The sequence below is a fragment of the Cynocephalus volans genome, chromosome 2, assembly GCF_027409185.1.
Source record: "Cynocephalus volans isolate mCynVol1 chromosome 2, mCynVol1.pri, whole genome shotgun sequence".
Classification (NCBI taxonomy): Eukaryota; Metazoa; Chordata; class Mammalia; order Dermoptera; family Cynocephalidae; genus Cynocephalus; species Cynocephalus volans.
Genome location: NC_084461.1, coordinates 31,581,433 through 31,598,133, shown reverse-complemented (window position 1 = coordinate 31,598,133; position 16,701 = coordinate 31,581,433). Strand labels below are relative to the sequence as shown.

Genomic DNA, 16,701 nt, shown 5'->3' with positions numbered 1-16,701 from the left:
CCCAGTTCTGCATTTTCCCTTTTAATCAATTCTGTACACAAATAGAATGATCTTTTAAAACTGCGAATATCACCGTATACTTAAAAGCCCATCACTGTCCCATGCTGTAATTAAGATTAATTACAGTCTGCCTCCCAAGATATACAAGGCCCTGCATTGTGTGCCACTTTTCCTCCTCCCTTGCTTTGCTCTAGGCCCAGACACCTGCTTTCTTTCCTCCCCGACCAGCACCTTTCCTACCTCACGCCCTTTGCACTTGCTATTCCATCTGCTTGGAATACTGTCTCCTTGGCTCTTTGCATTGTTGGGGGTCTCAGCTTAAATATCACCTCCTCCATGAAGCCTTCCCTGCACCTCCACCTCTCACTCCTCTCTCACAGTAGCCTGTGAGTTCCCTTCTTAATGCTGTGCAATTTGCAACATGTATTTGTGTACTTGTTTCCCAGACTGCGAGCTCTACCAGGGTAGGGGCTACTCTGTTCACAGTATATAATCAATGCTTGACACAATGCACAGTGCCCGGGAACACTTGACATAAGAAAGGGTAAGAGGGATAACTGGAGATAGGGGAGGAAGAGAGTTCATGTGAATCTGAAGAACCTCACAAGGCTTTATTTGTGGTCATTGCCTTCAGGAGGTAGAACTTTAAGATGACAGCAACTGCAGAGAGGAAATATCTCAATAGGCTGATGGTAGGAACAAGGGCCTAGAGGGCCCAGAGAGATCAGTAAGTGCACACGGTGTAGAGATGAGGGTAGCAGAAGATAATGAGAGTCACATCACAGACAGCCTGGGCTGTTAAAACACGAGGTGAAGACTAGAGAAGCAAAGCAACCCATCAGGACATCAAAGGCTGAGGTTTTAACAACTCTCCACAAAGAACAGTGGTCAGACAGCGTGCAAGTTAGAGGAGGTAAGAACAGGCCACCTGAGAGGAAAATGCCTGCCCTTCAGTGGGGAGAAGAATGGAGATCAAGTTACGACTTACCACACTTTGGCCTAATTTTAGAACAGCACAAGGAACTGTTTAAACGCTTCAAAGATTCTAAGAAAAAACCAATCCATTTGCATAACCAGATATAAAATTACATTAGAGGCTAGAATATCTGGTCCTTGCCCATGAGGATTTCTAGCTTGTCAGGTTAATTGTTCCTTAAAATGAGAGCCAGATGCAAAGTCTGGATAGCCAAGCCAGAATGGGAATGGAGATTTAAAACACAAATAATTTTTCTTTAAAAATTGAGGTAGGGCCAAGGGTGTGGAGGCAGGGTACTTGGGCAAGCCAATGATTTCCGTTTACCCAGAGTGCCTGGTCCCAGAGGAAGCAGCTAAGAAAATTTCTTAATATTGTCTTCAGGGGGAAGCCTCAAAATGCAACATCACAGACACTGATGTATTCTTCTTGAATTCTGCTTCAAAGACCTGTTAAGGTTAGGCATTCCTGGAATTGGCAGTAGATTGCATCGTGTAATACAAGACAAGAAGCTGTGTGATCAACATAGCAGGACAAGTTGAAGAATGTGACCACATCACTGCATCAGAATCTCAAAGCCAAATTAAAGCAATCTGCTGGGTCCTAAACAGTGCTCATGAAAGCCAAGACAACAGCTCGACAGAACAGACAGAGCTCCAAACACGTATTTTATTGCTCTATGCTGTTCCTGAAAATAGCCAGCTTGCATTTTGACTGGCAACAGCTGGATATTACCATATGTACTACTATTGGGAGTTCACTACATATTCACCTCTAAAGATTTATGGAAGTCGTCATGTTGAGTTATCACTATAAACTTCCCTGCTAGGATATCAAACCAGGGAGCTTGCTTCAAATTATAAAGAATAAAACCAAGAACTTAAACAAAAACCAAGAACTAAAAGCTCATCATCAAATTACAAACAAGGAAATAATGGTTGAAATTTTGCTTCTCAAGCAGAGCTGCATTTTACTAATGATTTAAAGAGAGAATATGAGGATATTGGAGATCCTGTACCGTAAAGATCTCCAAAAGCTTGGTAAAAGGCGAAAGATTTATACGATCTGAAGAGAAACCAGAGTATAAGATCTCCAAAAGCTTGGGAAAAGACGTTTTGAAGACTGACTATTTAGAGGGTTCAAGTCCTTCAGAAAAGAAAAGGAGGCACTAAATAAAGTAGTGAAAAGGGCTGATCCCAGGAAAACACTCCAAATTTTGATTAGGATCTTCTTTGCCCATAGAGTTGCTATGGAAACAATCTTCTCCTTAGCTGTCATTGCAATAATGAAGCTTCTTAGGAAACGCAGGTTCTGGAATAGTATTTAAAGGAGTGTGTGTGTGTGTGTGTGTGTGTGTGTGTGTGTGTGTGTGGTGGGGGGTGGGGGTGGCTGTATTTGTTCTTTCACAGATAAGGTTACTTTTAAATTTTAAAAATGACACATTTACACTTTTAAGCTGTCACCGCATTACCTGCAGGAGCTTCTTGATGCACTCATGGTGGCTGTTCTTGGCTGCGAGGTGTAACGCACTGTGTCCTAAATGGATTAAAGAGAAAATTGGGAAAAAAAGGCCACACTTTTTAAAAATCCCTTTCTTATCTCTGTACTGAAGGCAACTATGAGGAAATAAATTGTTCTCCAACAAAGATGGACTTGTTGCTCCCGAGAGTGAGCCTCACATTCTTCAGTGTGACCGAAGCGTGGAGAACCCCAGCATCCCACCCTCGGGGAGACATTCACAAACTCCAACTACCACTCTCTCAGGGTACGATTAAGCTCGGGCTGAAAGTTTGCAGTGGACTCAGACATGCAGCTTAGAAGTTCTGCTTTCAGCTTCCAGTGTGTATGACAAATGTCCTGTGTCCACAACGGTCACACCAGGCCACGAGTACTCCAGGCCTAGGAACCCAGTATAGGCAGCCTGTGAGCCAGCAGATAACATATCAAAGACCCTCCCACTGAAATCCCTAATTTTGACATCTCATCTCCCTCTTGTCCAAATGTACTCCAGTCCTGAATTACTTAGGGTTTTCAGATTTTCAAAGTCCTTATGTAGAAGAAGGGAAAGAGCTGTAAAATAACAACTCACTATTAAAGTAGCATTTTTTTAAGTGCCCTTCATGACTCCAACACGAGACTGATGTCTTTGTGACCAGATAGCTTCAGGAAATCTTAATGCTCTACCCAACTCCCTCACCACCAATAGGCCTACAGAATTTCTATGGAAGAGGGGTTTCGGGGCAGCCAAAGGGGCAGCAGTTTCCCACCCCAGGGTCTTTGCAGTTGCTAGGCTCTTCTCCTGGATTCTCTCCCCCCAGGACACCACCCAGCTTGCTCTACCTCCCACTGACCTGCCACCTTCTGAATGAGGCCTTTTCTGATCTCTCCACTTAAAATTCCAGTTCCTCCCCAACCCTTTTTATCTCCACTCCCTGCTTTATTTCTTCATTCTTCACAGCACCTGGCACCTTCCTTCACTCCCTTCCCACCGCCCTCCATCGGACAGGCATTTCTGTCTGTCACATTCCCTGTGCCTACATCACTTCTGGTGTACAGAATGATCTCCATACATTCTCATCAATTTGAATTAGAAGGTATGCTAATGTCAACTGTCTGGAATTGGGGGACTGGGGAGAAGGAACCACAGTTACCATTGCCCCCCAACCCAATACACCTAATAAACTCTTAAATTGTGCATTTCTCAAGTGATTTGACCAATATATCCTCAATACAATACCTGTAGAAAACCCATAACTCTGGGACGTGCTTAAAGCATGGTTTCTCAACCTCAGCACAACTGACATTTTAAGCTGGATAATTGCTGTGGGTGGTTGTCCTGTGCAGTATAGGATATTAAGCAGCATCTCTAACCTCTATCCACTAGATGTGCATTTGTGATGATCAAAAATGTCACGAGGGCAAAATCAACCACAGTTGAGAACCCCACACTTAGAGTAATAATTTCTTTTATATGATGGCCCAGTCTCACAATACCATTTCCTTTCTGAATTAGTCTTCATTCTGTAACACTGTTCAGAAATCCACTGATTTGAGAGGTATATGACTAGGAAATACCATATTAATTAGAGGATTGTAAGACCACGGTGAGCTGCACAAAAGCATGTATAAGGTCAAAAGATCAGATTCCTTCTCTTCTGAGACCAACTGTACTGAGAGATGTTAAGGTATGTGTGAGTGGAAGTTGTTTAGTCAGGATGGGATACCGAGAGACAGGAATCCCTCCACCCTCTCCCAAAAGGATGAGGATAAGAAAGATTAAGATATGAGGGAAAAGAGACCCTTAGAAGTAGGAAGACAAAGATCTTCTCTTCCTTGTCCTCCTTTTACTCTATGAGATCCCCTTCTTCCACGACAGCATAATTGAATGAGTTAATTTCCTTATGGATTAAACAGACTTTGGTGGGCTAGCTTGGTCCCCAACCATCATTTATACCACTGTTTCTAAGGACAAGCACATTCTGACTTTTAAACAAATGCCTTACAAATTAACTTTTGGAACACATCCTGATTGTAAATTGGAGACTGTTTATGTCATGTATGCAATGCATTAACTTTTGTCTATGCCACAGGCGAAAGCTGTTTTGCGTAAACAGAACAGCTCTCCAAAGGCAAGATCGTAGGGAGATTTAAACAACTTATAAAATAAATAACAGCCTTTCATTTCACTTCAAGTGGTACTAGTCAAACCTGGAAGTGAGTCCTGGGATTCTAGAAAAGGAAAAATTCTTTTATTCCGTGGCCCCACGATATGTTTTCCTAACCAGCAGCACAAAAATATTTTTCCCTTAAAATAGTCTCAAAATCTAAATGACACATCATTCCCTGCACACTTATACACTGAAGTGAGGTGTCTCTCATTGCTAACATTAAAACAAAATTCTCCTTCCAAATGCAAAATTATTGGGAGAGAATATATTAGTGACAGAATCCTGTAACGAAACAATGCACAAGTCTGGCTCCCATATAGCTGTGGATTTGTCTGGAATATCAGGAAGCAATTTCTCTACAGGCAAATAACAAGGGCAACCCTAATTCAAGTGCATTCCAGCAGATCTTTCCCTACAAATAAAAGGCCAATGCTATTTATAAATCAAGAGTCTTGGACTATTACACGTTGTCTAAGAATCCTAATACTAAAAGAGACTCAAGGAACACCTTCCCCTAAGCTACCTCAAATGGTGACTATTTATTCAATTCTTAACATCATCAGAAAAAACAGGAGAAAATTAACTAATATAATAGAGGGACTCTTAATGAGACTGACTAAATACTTTTCAAGTGCATATGAAAAGTTTTAAAACTGATAAAGTCATAAGATACAAAGATATGGCTAACAAATACCAAAAGGCCAAAGTTTGAGAAATCATACTTTCAGATGATAATATAGAAATATTTAGTAATACAGATAACTAAATGACACTTAACTAGATAAGAACATTTAAAATATTTGCTTAAAAATCAGAGCTTCAGAATGCAAAATATATTTAAACAATAAAAGCACAATTGTTTTTGGTCCTTACAATCTTAACTACATTTAAACAACATTGCTCTTAGAAATATTCTTTACAACAAATCTTAGTCACTGAAGCACAAGTCACATTGTTATATTCTCAGGAGAGATAAATTAGATTATAAAAGTTTTATTTATAATAACTATTCTTATAGTAAATACAGTTATAAAATTATCTTTTGGTCTCCCCTTATTTTAAAAGCACAATGTAGATTTGCACAGTGTTTTACATAGACTCAAAAAATGTTTGCGGGTGTATGTATCATTTAAAACCTTTTTCATGGCCAGATTATATTGATCATATGGTTTGGCCTTTTTGACTTCCCCATACACATGAGTTAATAACAAATAAAGTACCATAAATCATACACTCTTTTTTGGTTTTCCTTTATTCTAAATTAAAATATGAAATACATTTATGAGTATCTTTTGCAGTTATATTTTAGTACAATCTATCTTCTAAAGTGCCTGAGTTTTAAGATGTATATTTAAAATGAATTTTAAGATAAATTTTAAGATGAATCTTATGTGTTGTCACACGGTGCCAAATTTGAGATTAGGGACAAAAGGCCACTCAGAAACCAGAATAAAAGCTAAACCAGCAGCTGTATACACTAGAGAAGAGTCGGGGCTCATGAGTTTTCCCCCTTCTAAGGATTCTCTGTGTATTATATTTTCATACCTCAGCTTCTCACTCTCCTGTCTTTCTTCTTTTATGAAAAAATAAGTGTTATTATGAAAGCCAAGCCAAGTATCCAAAGACATCAGAGAAAACTTAAGATATGTGAATGAGACAGAAACTGCAAATCACCCTTTAATCTCTGTTTCCATCTCTTTCCATAGCAATACCTTTGAGTTTTAACTGGACAAGTTGCTGCCGAGAATTTCCCAGCTTCCCATAAAGCCAGACGTGGCCACGGACAATGTTCTGTCCCATGGGACCTGCGTGGAAATGCGTGTGTAAGGCATGTGGCCTGCACTCACCCTTCCCCTTGCTGCTGCTGGACACAGACTGCTGGGCAGCACTCTGGGCCATAAGGACCACGGTGACACCCAGGGTGGTAGAGCAATAGGGGAAGGAGTCTGGGTCCCCATGGTGTGGAGCAGAGCTGCCACACCAGTTTGGGACTTTTTAACTGAGAGAGAAAATTCTACCTTGTTTAAGCCACTCTTATTTTGGAACTCTGTCACATAGTGTCAAATGGATATGCCTGTTAATAAAGGGAGTCTGAAAGCAAGTGCTTCAGAGAAGTATTGATAATAAACAGAAGACTATTTTTCTTCAATCTTTTGGTAATGCCTCTATTTAATTCTGTCTCATACTCCAGGGTGCTAAATGCAGGCATCTAAAGAAAAAGCCTAGGAGACAATTTAACTGTTTGTCCAGGAGAAGTGTCTTCTAAAGAAACAAATAGAATTACTACTTCCTACATCAGGAAAGAATGATATCAAAAAAGCAATGAAAAGTGCCAGACGAATAACATGGGCCTAGTTCAGAGATGGTCCCCATGAGCTTAGGAGCTGACTTTCGCATCCGGTCACTATGTGCCTGTGTTGCTGTTTGACAAACAGGCAATTAAGGAATAGGGGAAAACCCCCAAAAACAAAACCATAAGTCATAGTCTTCTGCAAGTCTTTGGATTTTCTTTTTCTGATTTGTGAAATGAGAGCATTTAGCCTAGTAATTATCAAATCTTCTTTTTTTAAAAGCCCAATATGTAAAGGGATAAAGGTGATCTGGCTGAAACAGCAATAATGACAATAGTTTAGTAGCCAAACACTGGCATGGCTAAGATGCCCACACCAACCTTACTCCCACTTATGCCTTCAAGGCTACCTAAAATGATATGATTGCCAATGCTGTGCTATTTGCTTTTAAGACTGCTTGTAAAGCATCCATTAAAATTCTCAGACTTCTAAGCATTTCATGTGGAAGATAGCTTTAAAAAAAAGTAGATGCTAAAATCCCTTCATTTCTATAGCTTAAACCAGTCAACAGTTTTAAAAGTAGAAAATCATACCAATTTGACCATTCTGCAGACTCTGTGGATAAAAAGAATAAAAAGTGTCAGTGTAATATATTTTGTAAGGAAGTTTTAAAAAAATTCTAAAAGGCAGTTTGATGTATGAGAACAGATCTTTGCACCAGTTCTCACGTGGTCTTGGGACTGAAGGTGGCTGCATCTCAGTAATAATGTGGCAATGCTTAAGGCACGTGTACTGAAAAGACAACACCTGCAAAAACTGAGCCATTTAATTCATCCTCTAACCACACAAAATGTTTTGGACTAATGATGATCACTAAGGCACAGTGACTAATGTCCTCATCTTTCCCTTGTATTCAGATATGATTTCTTGAGAGGGAGAGGCAGGGGTAGGCATTACAGCCAACAGGAAAGACATGGGCCTGGGCAGTAAAAGCCATCACAATTTATCTTGTTGGTTGTGACAGAAAAAAATTTGAGAAGGGTTTTTCTAGATAACACAACAGACATTCCTATGTGTTTTTTTCCATGCAGTTTTTCCTTCTTTTGTTCCTGTATTCTCTTTGCAAGCTTTCAAAAGAAGTTGGTGCCTCATTCAGACCAAAGTAAAACAATGAAGCCCAAGGACTAAAATGCTGACCTCATTGCTAAAAATCTTAGGTGAAAGGGAAGTGACTGGCAGCTCTGAGACACTTTCAACGCATGGAATGTTTGGACAATGTCCTGGGGCCACAAAGGACTTGGAGTCCACCCTTTTCAATCGGATCCCACTGACCAGCACTGAGAAGCATCCAGGATGGGTCCTCAGTGCCCCGTCCAGTGCTGCTTCTTGGAGACCTGTGTCATCTCAGTCTGCAAGAAGTGGGCACTGTGTGGGGGGGTCCAGGTCTCCCTGCCCAGCACAGCGCCAGGCTCTCAGAAGCCGAGTTAGGGCTCTGGCAGGGAACACAAACTCTACCCGCGTGGTGTCCTGTGGTCACTAAAAACTATGCTTCTTAAGAGTTTTTCATTGAAAATAATATTGGTGGAATATTATGTTAAAAAGCAAGATGTAGAATTTAACATATAATGTGAATTAAACTATGTAAAAATGTGCCAGGGAAAAATATATTATAGAAAAATAGTAACAAAATTTTTCTTCTATCTGATAAAAATAAGAGCACTCATTATCTTCTTTTTTACAGTTTTCTGCATTTCCTAAGTTTTCTACAAGAGTATATATTAGAGAAATGTATTTTTCCCTATAATAAAAAGAGATGAGGAAAGATGTTTGGTTATGACAGAAATAACTAGACTCCTATCTAGTCTATTTCTTAACATCAAATGCAATAAAACAAAACTATATAATATCTCCAGTTTGTTTACTCTAAGCTAATTCTTTTAGATTATGATTTTCTTTGAGAGGAAACCCCTTCTACCTGAGAGAGTGTGCGTCTCATTAGGGGTATTTTAGCCAATCATATTGTTCTATGTATATGTGGTATGACTTTAAAAGTAATGACAATGAACTTTAAAAACAAACAGAATAACTGGGTCTTGACATTAAAGATGACTGTAATTAGTGCAACATAAATTGGTATTTCACTTAAGAAAACCATTCACTCTTCTACCGGTATTGCCATTTCTGAAAATATTTTTGGACTTCTTTGTGGAACTGCTCAGGAAAATCATTCTGTTACTTCAATCACTCCCAATTTTTAAACAAAAGCGGTTTTACCAGTTTGACACATCATTTACCTGACTTGACTTCAACTGGCTTATCCTAAAAAAATAAATAAATAAAATAAAATCTCAAAGGATAAAGATTCCTGACCACTGAGAATATCTGGGGGAAAAAAGAGCCATAGACTTTGAAAACAATTCTGAAACACAAGTTTTCCAATGATATTATGAGCAATAATATCATTCTTGCAATACCTGACTGACCCCCAACAAGATGACGCCTCCGAGGAGGCCAATGTTTTTGCAGGGCTGGGAAAGGGATCACTAAGAAAAGCCCAGATAAACACAAGAATTAGGCTGATTCCATGTTTTAGCAAAACCAAACAAAAACCTATTAGAAACCAAAGATTTTCAAGTACAACAGAGAAATGAAAAGCCATCAGTAGTAGCTTTGGTCCTTTGGTGTGGCCAGCAGGGGCAGAACCCCAGGCTTGAGACCCCGAGAACTTCTTCCCATAGACAGTGTTTATAAAAGATAATACTACACCACCTCTTCTTTCATTTGCCCCGTCATCATTTGTCAACACTAGTTTCACATTAGAATTGCCTGGGGAACTTTAAAAAAATACCAGTTGACTGGCAACCACTGGACAATGGAATCTGAATCTCAGAGGGTAGAGCCTACGTATATATACGTGTGGGGTGGGGGTGGGGGTGGGGGTGGGGGTGTACTGTTTATTCTCTTCCTTCACCTTCCTTCCAGTCCCCAGGTGACTCGCATGCATGAAGTACAGTAGGAGTGAGAATCAAGGGCAGATCCAGATCGAGATCAGGCCTCTGTCCACAGAGCACATCTCAGCTAGCTGCTCAAGTGAGCTCCTAAAGAACTCACTCCATTTATCACCTCACACTACAATTCATACAAACAAAAATTAGGGAATACTGCTTGGTCCATACACATCATCACAGAAAATAATATAAAAAGTGAGGGACAAGAAGCATAAGTCTCTAGTTGACTAACCATATCTAAATTGAAAACACACTTACAAAGGCACAGACAAATGATGAAACCATGTCAGGACCTAGTCATGGGAGGTGATTCTATTTTCTTCTTTTGGCATATCTGTAGGCTCTAAATTTTCCACAATGAATACAGATCACATTTGTGATACCTACTCTGGTGCTGGCCTGTTGACCTAAGAGGTTAAAAAGCACATACCGGTAGTATCTTGGGCTGTCACATCCACACCATGTGTGACCATGACCCTGAGGCATTCCACATGTCCTTTTGCAGCAGCAAGATGAAAACTGGAAAGAGAGGTAGACACAATCTCCTTAAGATTTCCATTCTTTACACTTCATCTCCAAAAAAGTTTTTTTGCCTCTTCGTGTACACTTTCTATCACTTGAGGTCCACAACCACCCACTGAGCAGGTATTATATTATCATCAACCTCATTTTAAAGAAGAGGAAATAGAGGCTCAGCATAGTCAGATAATTGGCTCATTGACATCTCTTACTAAGTGATTGATCTTAGGTCTTCCAACCCAAAGATCAGGCTTAAAAAAAAGTAAGATTCAAGCACATATCTTTCTCTTTATGAAACAACAGTCAGAGAGTCCCAACTAGATTCAATTCCTAAATAATAAATCTTTATCAACATTTTTCTGTTGTTTAGTGCTCCCACCAAAACCATCATTTTTAAATAATATACACTATAAAGAGAAACCTGCCTATGTCAAGCAGTGGTCAAGGTTTCGGACAATATCAATGCCAAATGAGCCATTGTGTTGTAGCAGAATAACAACAGTTGCATGCAACATTTGTTAAGTGTCTGATGTGTGTCGAGCATCTTACTGTACACTTTTATCCGTTATCTCTTCCCATTCCCATAACAGCCTTGTAAGGTGAGTCTTATATCACCATTAGATGGCAGGTGTCTACCCCCAGGTTCAAACAGCGTTAGAGAAAGCCCACAATTAGGTTCCAGAACTCAGTGACACTTAGGAGTACAAACCATGCTCCGCATCTTTAAGCTAGCCATTACAGGAAATGATAACATCATCCCTGCAGGTCTCAGAGTCAAAGGCACATCTGCAGGCAGGAAGAAGCAAAGCACTTTTCCACTGGGCAGTCTGGCCCAGAGACTGAGGTGGCCACAGATGTCGGGAAGGACTCCAGCATGGAGGTCTTTCCTCCTCTCCGTCTCCTTCCTGTAGAGGGAGGGCTAATGAGCCTTCCCGTTCTCTTCCATCCTCAGATCTGTTTTAGGGAGCTGTCCTCAGGTATTCTCATGTAGCACTTCAGTGTCTGTATCTCTGAATTAATGCCTAGATTTTCTCACAGGCTAGGATCTGTCACTGGACCCCAGGGTCATACCCAGCTGACAAATCAAAGAGCTAATCTTCGAACCCAAATTGGTCTGACTCCAGATTTCTGCTCTTAATAACTGAGTGAAGGGGGCAGATCAACAAATGGGAATATTTCAGTTCTGGCTGCAAACCAGTCAATTATCTGCATATTTGGGGGAATTCAGTTCAACTTCTGTGCTTACATGTCCTCCCATGTAAAGTGTGAGGACTGAGTCAACTGATTTCTAAAGTTTCCTCCAGCTCTAATACTCTATTATTTTAGCCTACCTGGCTCTGATCACACCAACTATTTCTGTATTTGTGCAGCAATCTACATGTAATGTTTCTTTACAGTCAAAATTCACCTTATAGGTGATTTCACATTACAGTAAAACCTTGATTACATGGAATGATTTGGGAATGTTTAAATGAAATTCCTGATTAAATACAGCTTAACCAAAAGAACCTCCCTAAAAGGCACTACTATAATACCTCTGTTTTTCGGCATTATTGGGGTATTTTTATTTTATAAAAATTTATATTTTTTCTACTCCAGGGCTTCTCGGATTACCTCTGAGTTGCATATTTAAGAGTGGTTAAAATTGCAGACATGTTTGACAGTGAAGCACTACTGTGGGCCACTACTGTACACTGGTAGATGTAGTCTGACAAACATGACGTTCTATGATTAATTTGGGATATATTACGGATGATCGGGGAATTGATTTCAGGTCTCAGGATCATTATTTGAAAGGTCAATGATCATTACAAGGCAGAAGTGAAGTGTTAGGAAGTTGGACTCATTTTCCAATCCCACAATAGAAATTTTCTTAGACATTAATTTTTAAAAGGAAACCTCTGTTATCAACCTAAATTGACATCTTTGATGGCTTAAAAACATTTTATTGAGGGATCCAGTTAAGCAAGGTTTCACTGCATATACTTTAATAAACTGTGTGTGTATGTGTGATTTTGTTTTGTCCTGCCTGTCCCATTAGAGTTTAGATAAGGAAGTGACTTTTTCCTCTATTCTGAGAACTTTTCAGCTATTCCCTTTAAAATACTTGTGTCCTGCTGAGAAAACACAATGACAGTCTTTTCTCAAGTCCTAATTTTCTCATATATTTTACCTAAAGCTTCAGCACTTACTGATCTTACAGATAAATGAACAAAGTACAAATATAAATACAAATATAAATAATCAGAAACAGCTCATTATTCGAGAGTACTTCAAAAAAATTCATGAAAAATAGAATTAAAAGATAGTACGAATATTTCCATCAACTTTTTGAAGTATGCTTGTATAAGGACGGATATTCATGCTTGTGATTTGACAATGCACACATCTAATATCATCATATTTCTAGCTAGTAAGAACATTCGTAGTTCATGTGATTCAGTTAAACATGTCATTATTTCAAGGTGTATCTCCAAGAAGACTCTAATTTCCAGGTGTTTGTTGTGTGCTGACATCACAAAAAAGCTGCTGCTCTACTTGCTAAAACACACGGGCATGGGAGAAGTATAAAAAGCAGGAAAAGAAAAGTTGATCATTTTAGCCAGAAGTTTCTGATTCATTTTTCCAGAAAGACAAGGAGCTCCACTGTGTATCATCGTTCCTCTCACTGAGTATGCATTTCTGGGAAATGGGAGCAAAGAAGCCAGGAAACACAGTAGATGAGTCTATTCTTGGGGGGATAGTCACTAATGCTGTGTCTTCTCTTTGTCCCTCCAAATGTGACCTCTGCCTTTGTCCCCTGAGTACATGGACCAGGAGACAGTCATCCAATGGACTGTACTCAATGGGCTGCCTTGACCTTTGGCTCTGGTTGGGTTTGTACAATGGGAAGCACTTATAAAAGACAGTGAGTAGGATAAGAGGAAAGAGTTCAGGGCATTACCCTTCCCTGCCCCACTCCCTCCCTGCCAGGCCCCCATTGACAGTAGCTGCCTTCCTCTATGAAAGCCACAGCTCTGTGGCTGGTCTCCCAAAGTTATGGCTGCAGCTCTCTCTGGGTTTTGGTAACTGTTCTCCCTCCTTGCCCGTTCAGGTTGAGGGTAGAAATAGATTCCCACAGTTGCTAGTCCAAGGCTGCATTCCCAACCTTGCTGGTGTCCCTTAACTTAGCCACACATGTGTAAATAGTTCCTTTCTTAAACTGTCATCGATTATCCCATTTGAGGGTGCTACCTGTTTCCTGCTTGTGCCCTGCATGACACCAGGGTCAGGTATTTTGTGTGTGATCATCCAAAGGATAAATGCTAGATTCCAGTGGGTATTATTTGATTAAATATTTGTAAGGGCAAATTCAGGCTTTAAAAAAAAAACAAACAAAAAACCCCACAAAACTGTTTTGATTGCCACATATAATTAGTTTGCTTATTTATTTGGAAAAAATAAAATTAAAATAACTTAAACATTAAAAAAAAGATATTGGGGCATTTTAGCTAAAATGCTCTGATGGGAGAATATGCCATGTAACTCTAATTATATGGAATATGATAAGTGACTTCAACAAAGCTTTTGGATATGGTCTTAGAGATCAGCTTAAAGGGTTCAAGAATATACCTCTCTAAGGATAAGAAAAACAACTAACTTAAATGAGAGCCAGTGCGCAGTCTAGAATCCTTATTATGCAATAAAAAAAATGCTAAAACTCAGATTTTATCCTGCAGATTTGGCTTTAAAAGAATAACCAACACCCCATCCACAACACACATGGGCGTACACACACGTGATGCATAAACAATTACTACAACAAAAACAAACTCAAAAAATAAATAAGCAAACCAAACTTACATACATCTTACCAACCCAGCTGTTCCTGTAATTTGTAAAACATAATCAGGAGTCTTCAGGAAATAGAAAATTGTACCAGCTCCTGGACTCTTCTATCGTGCTGAAGTTTTATCCCTTCTGCTTCATGCAGACTCCAATGGAGTTACTTTATCAGAATCACAGATAAATTACTCATTAAGTACAAGCTAGAACTGTGGTCTAAAACTGGGAAACTATAACTTCTATGGACATATCCTGTGGAATAAGAAGTATTCTTCAGTAATGAATTAGAAGTAAGAAAAAGGATTTGCCAACATCTTCTATACTATATATGTTGTATATACACTACTCTATAATATATTTTACTATTGAAAATCTATAGGCTAGATTTAGAAAAAGAAAACACAAAATAAAGAATAACTATCAAGACATAGTTCTTTTGATATTTTTGATGACTCTGATTAACTCCTTAAAATATCTGTGACATTGTGAAAATACATATTTTGTCTTCTTCCTGTCTCCTGAAATACAACTCCTAAAATCCTTAGAATCTCCAAAGTGATGAGAGTCTTTTTGTATGCTAATGATGGCTGACAACCTATGGGTAGCTTTAGGATGGAGGCTGCTGACAGAAAAGACCAAGGCAGGACTTCCAGTCCCACTCCCTAACCTCCTGGTAGGAGAGAGGGGCTAAAGGTCAAGCTGATCACCAGAAGCCTCCATAAAAACCCAGGAGCACTGTGTTCGGGGAGCTTCTGGCTAGCTGAGCAGGTTCCTGGAGAGTGGCACTTCTGGAGAGAGCATGGAAGCTCTGTGTCCCTTCCCCCATATCTCACCCTATGTATCTCTTCACCTCTATCCTTTTAATATCCTTTATAATAAACCAGTAAACATAAGTATGAGTATCCCTGAGTTCTATGAGCTGCTAAAGTAAACTATCAAACCCAAGGAGGGAGTTGTGGAAACCCTGATTTGTAGCTGGTTGGTCAGATGTTCCAGAGGCCTGGGCTTGTGACTGGCATCTGAAGTGGGGGGCAGTCTTGCGGATTGAGCCCTCAACCTGTGCGATCTGATGCTGTCTCCAGATACTCAGTGTTAGAATTGAATTAGAGGATACCTGGCTGGTGTCCGCTGAGAATTGCTGGCTTGCTTGCCAGTGGGGGAGAAATCCCCACGCATTTGGTCACAGAACTCAGAAGTCAGTTCTCTGTGTGAGTTTTTCCCACCCACACAATATCCCACCTTTTATCTAATAATACTTGTATATTATTGCCATAGAATTTTAGTCAGAAAATCATTTTACTACTTAACATGGAATACAGTGTCTATAACCTGAAAGTTCACTAAATCAGTTGAAAACCCAGTTAGCTTTGTCTTGTTTTTATGAAAGGTGTGCACACGCAGAAGAAACAGGCACAAATCAGACCGTGAAATGACTTTGTCAGTAACCTCCAAGCAACCCATCTCCTTTATACTATGGTAGCGCTTACGTGTTCATTCCAGGTATGTTACCCTTGAATGGCCAACTACCAACAAGAAGAGCTGGGTCATTTTGTCGATTCCCCTCAGAGAGAAAGCTGCTGGAGATAGGAGCCCTGCCTTCTTTCTCTCCTATTCCTCCGCCCCTATGCCTAGAGGAAGCTATTGATCAGGAGTGGAGTAAATACCACTGAACAGAAGGGCAAGGTGGGAGAATTGCATTGTTACTTCTTTTGTGTATTTAATTTGGATATCCAGTCATCTTAAAGTTTTAACTTCAGGAAACCTGGTCCTTATTCCTAATACCCATGATGTTAAAAATTAAATAAAGCTTTCCACACTATAGCTTTATTAAACTTAGAGGAGGGACAAAAACATGTCATCAGATGAGAAAGTGTAACAACAAGGGGCGAATTAGGAAGGCAATACATGTAACCTTTAAGGGCTCAGACTAACTGGGTTTGAATCTGTGCTTTGCCACTTCTTAGTGTGTGATCTAGGGCAACAGTTCTCTGTATCTTGGTTTCCACATCTGTAAAATGGGCTGTGAGGAATAAATTACGTGTTAAAGCAATTAGCAAAACGTGAAGCATGTAGTACACTCAGAAATGCCACCAATTATTGGAGGCTTACCAACACAAGGCAAGGCATAGAGTCTGTGACATGTTGCTTAATAAAAGGAATTGTCTCAATGTTCAGAAAGGACAGGCTAACGTAAGTTAAATAAGACCACTACTGCTTAAAAAACTAAGAGAAAAAGAGAAAGGGATAAAGGGTAAAAGTTACTCACACTTCCACTGAATGGTAACGTGGAAGCAAAGTTGCGGACTGTCTCAGACTACAAAAAACATCCAAGACTAGCCTTGTCTAAAGCTCACTCACACTTGAGCAGCTAATGTTCTGGAAGTAATAATCCCCAGTCAAGCAGGGTTTGGCAGCAG

General features: G+C 39.7%; 1 protein-coding gene across 3 annotated transcripts in view; it reads right to left on the bottom strand.

Moving 5' to 3' along the window:
- Nucleotides 1-16,701, bottom strand: part of RAI14 (retinoic acid induced 14) — a 140,117-nt gene that overhangs the window by 20,802 nt on the left and 102,614 nt on the right. For all 3 annotated transcript variants that reach the window (XM_063086595.1, XM_063086593.1, XM_063086594.1), the window contains exons 4-5: nt 10,371-10,459; nt 2,445-2,509 (exon numbers count right to left, since the gene is read on the bottom strand). In XM_063086595.1, coding sequence (XP_062942665.1) covers nt 2,445-2,509; nt 10,371-10,459 — 154 coding nt within the window. The remainder of the gene's footprint in view (nt 1-2,444; nt 2,510-10,370; nt 10,460-16,701) is intronic.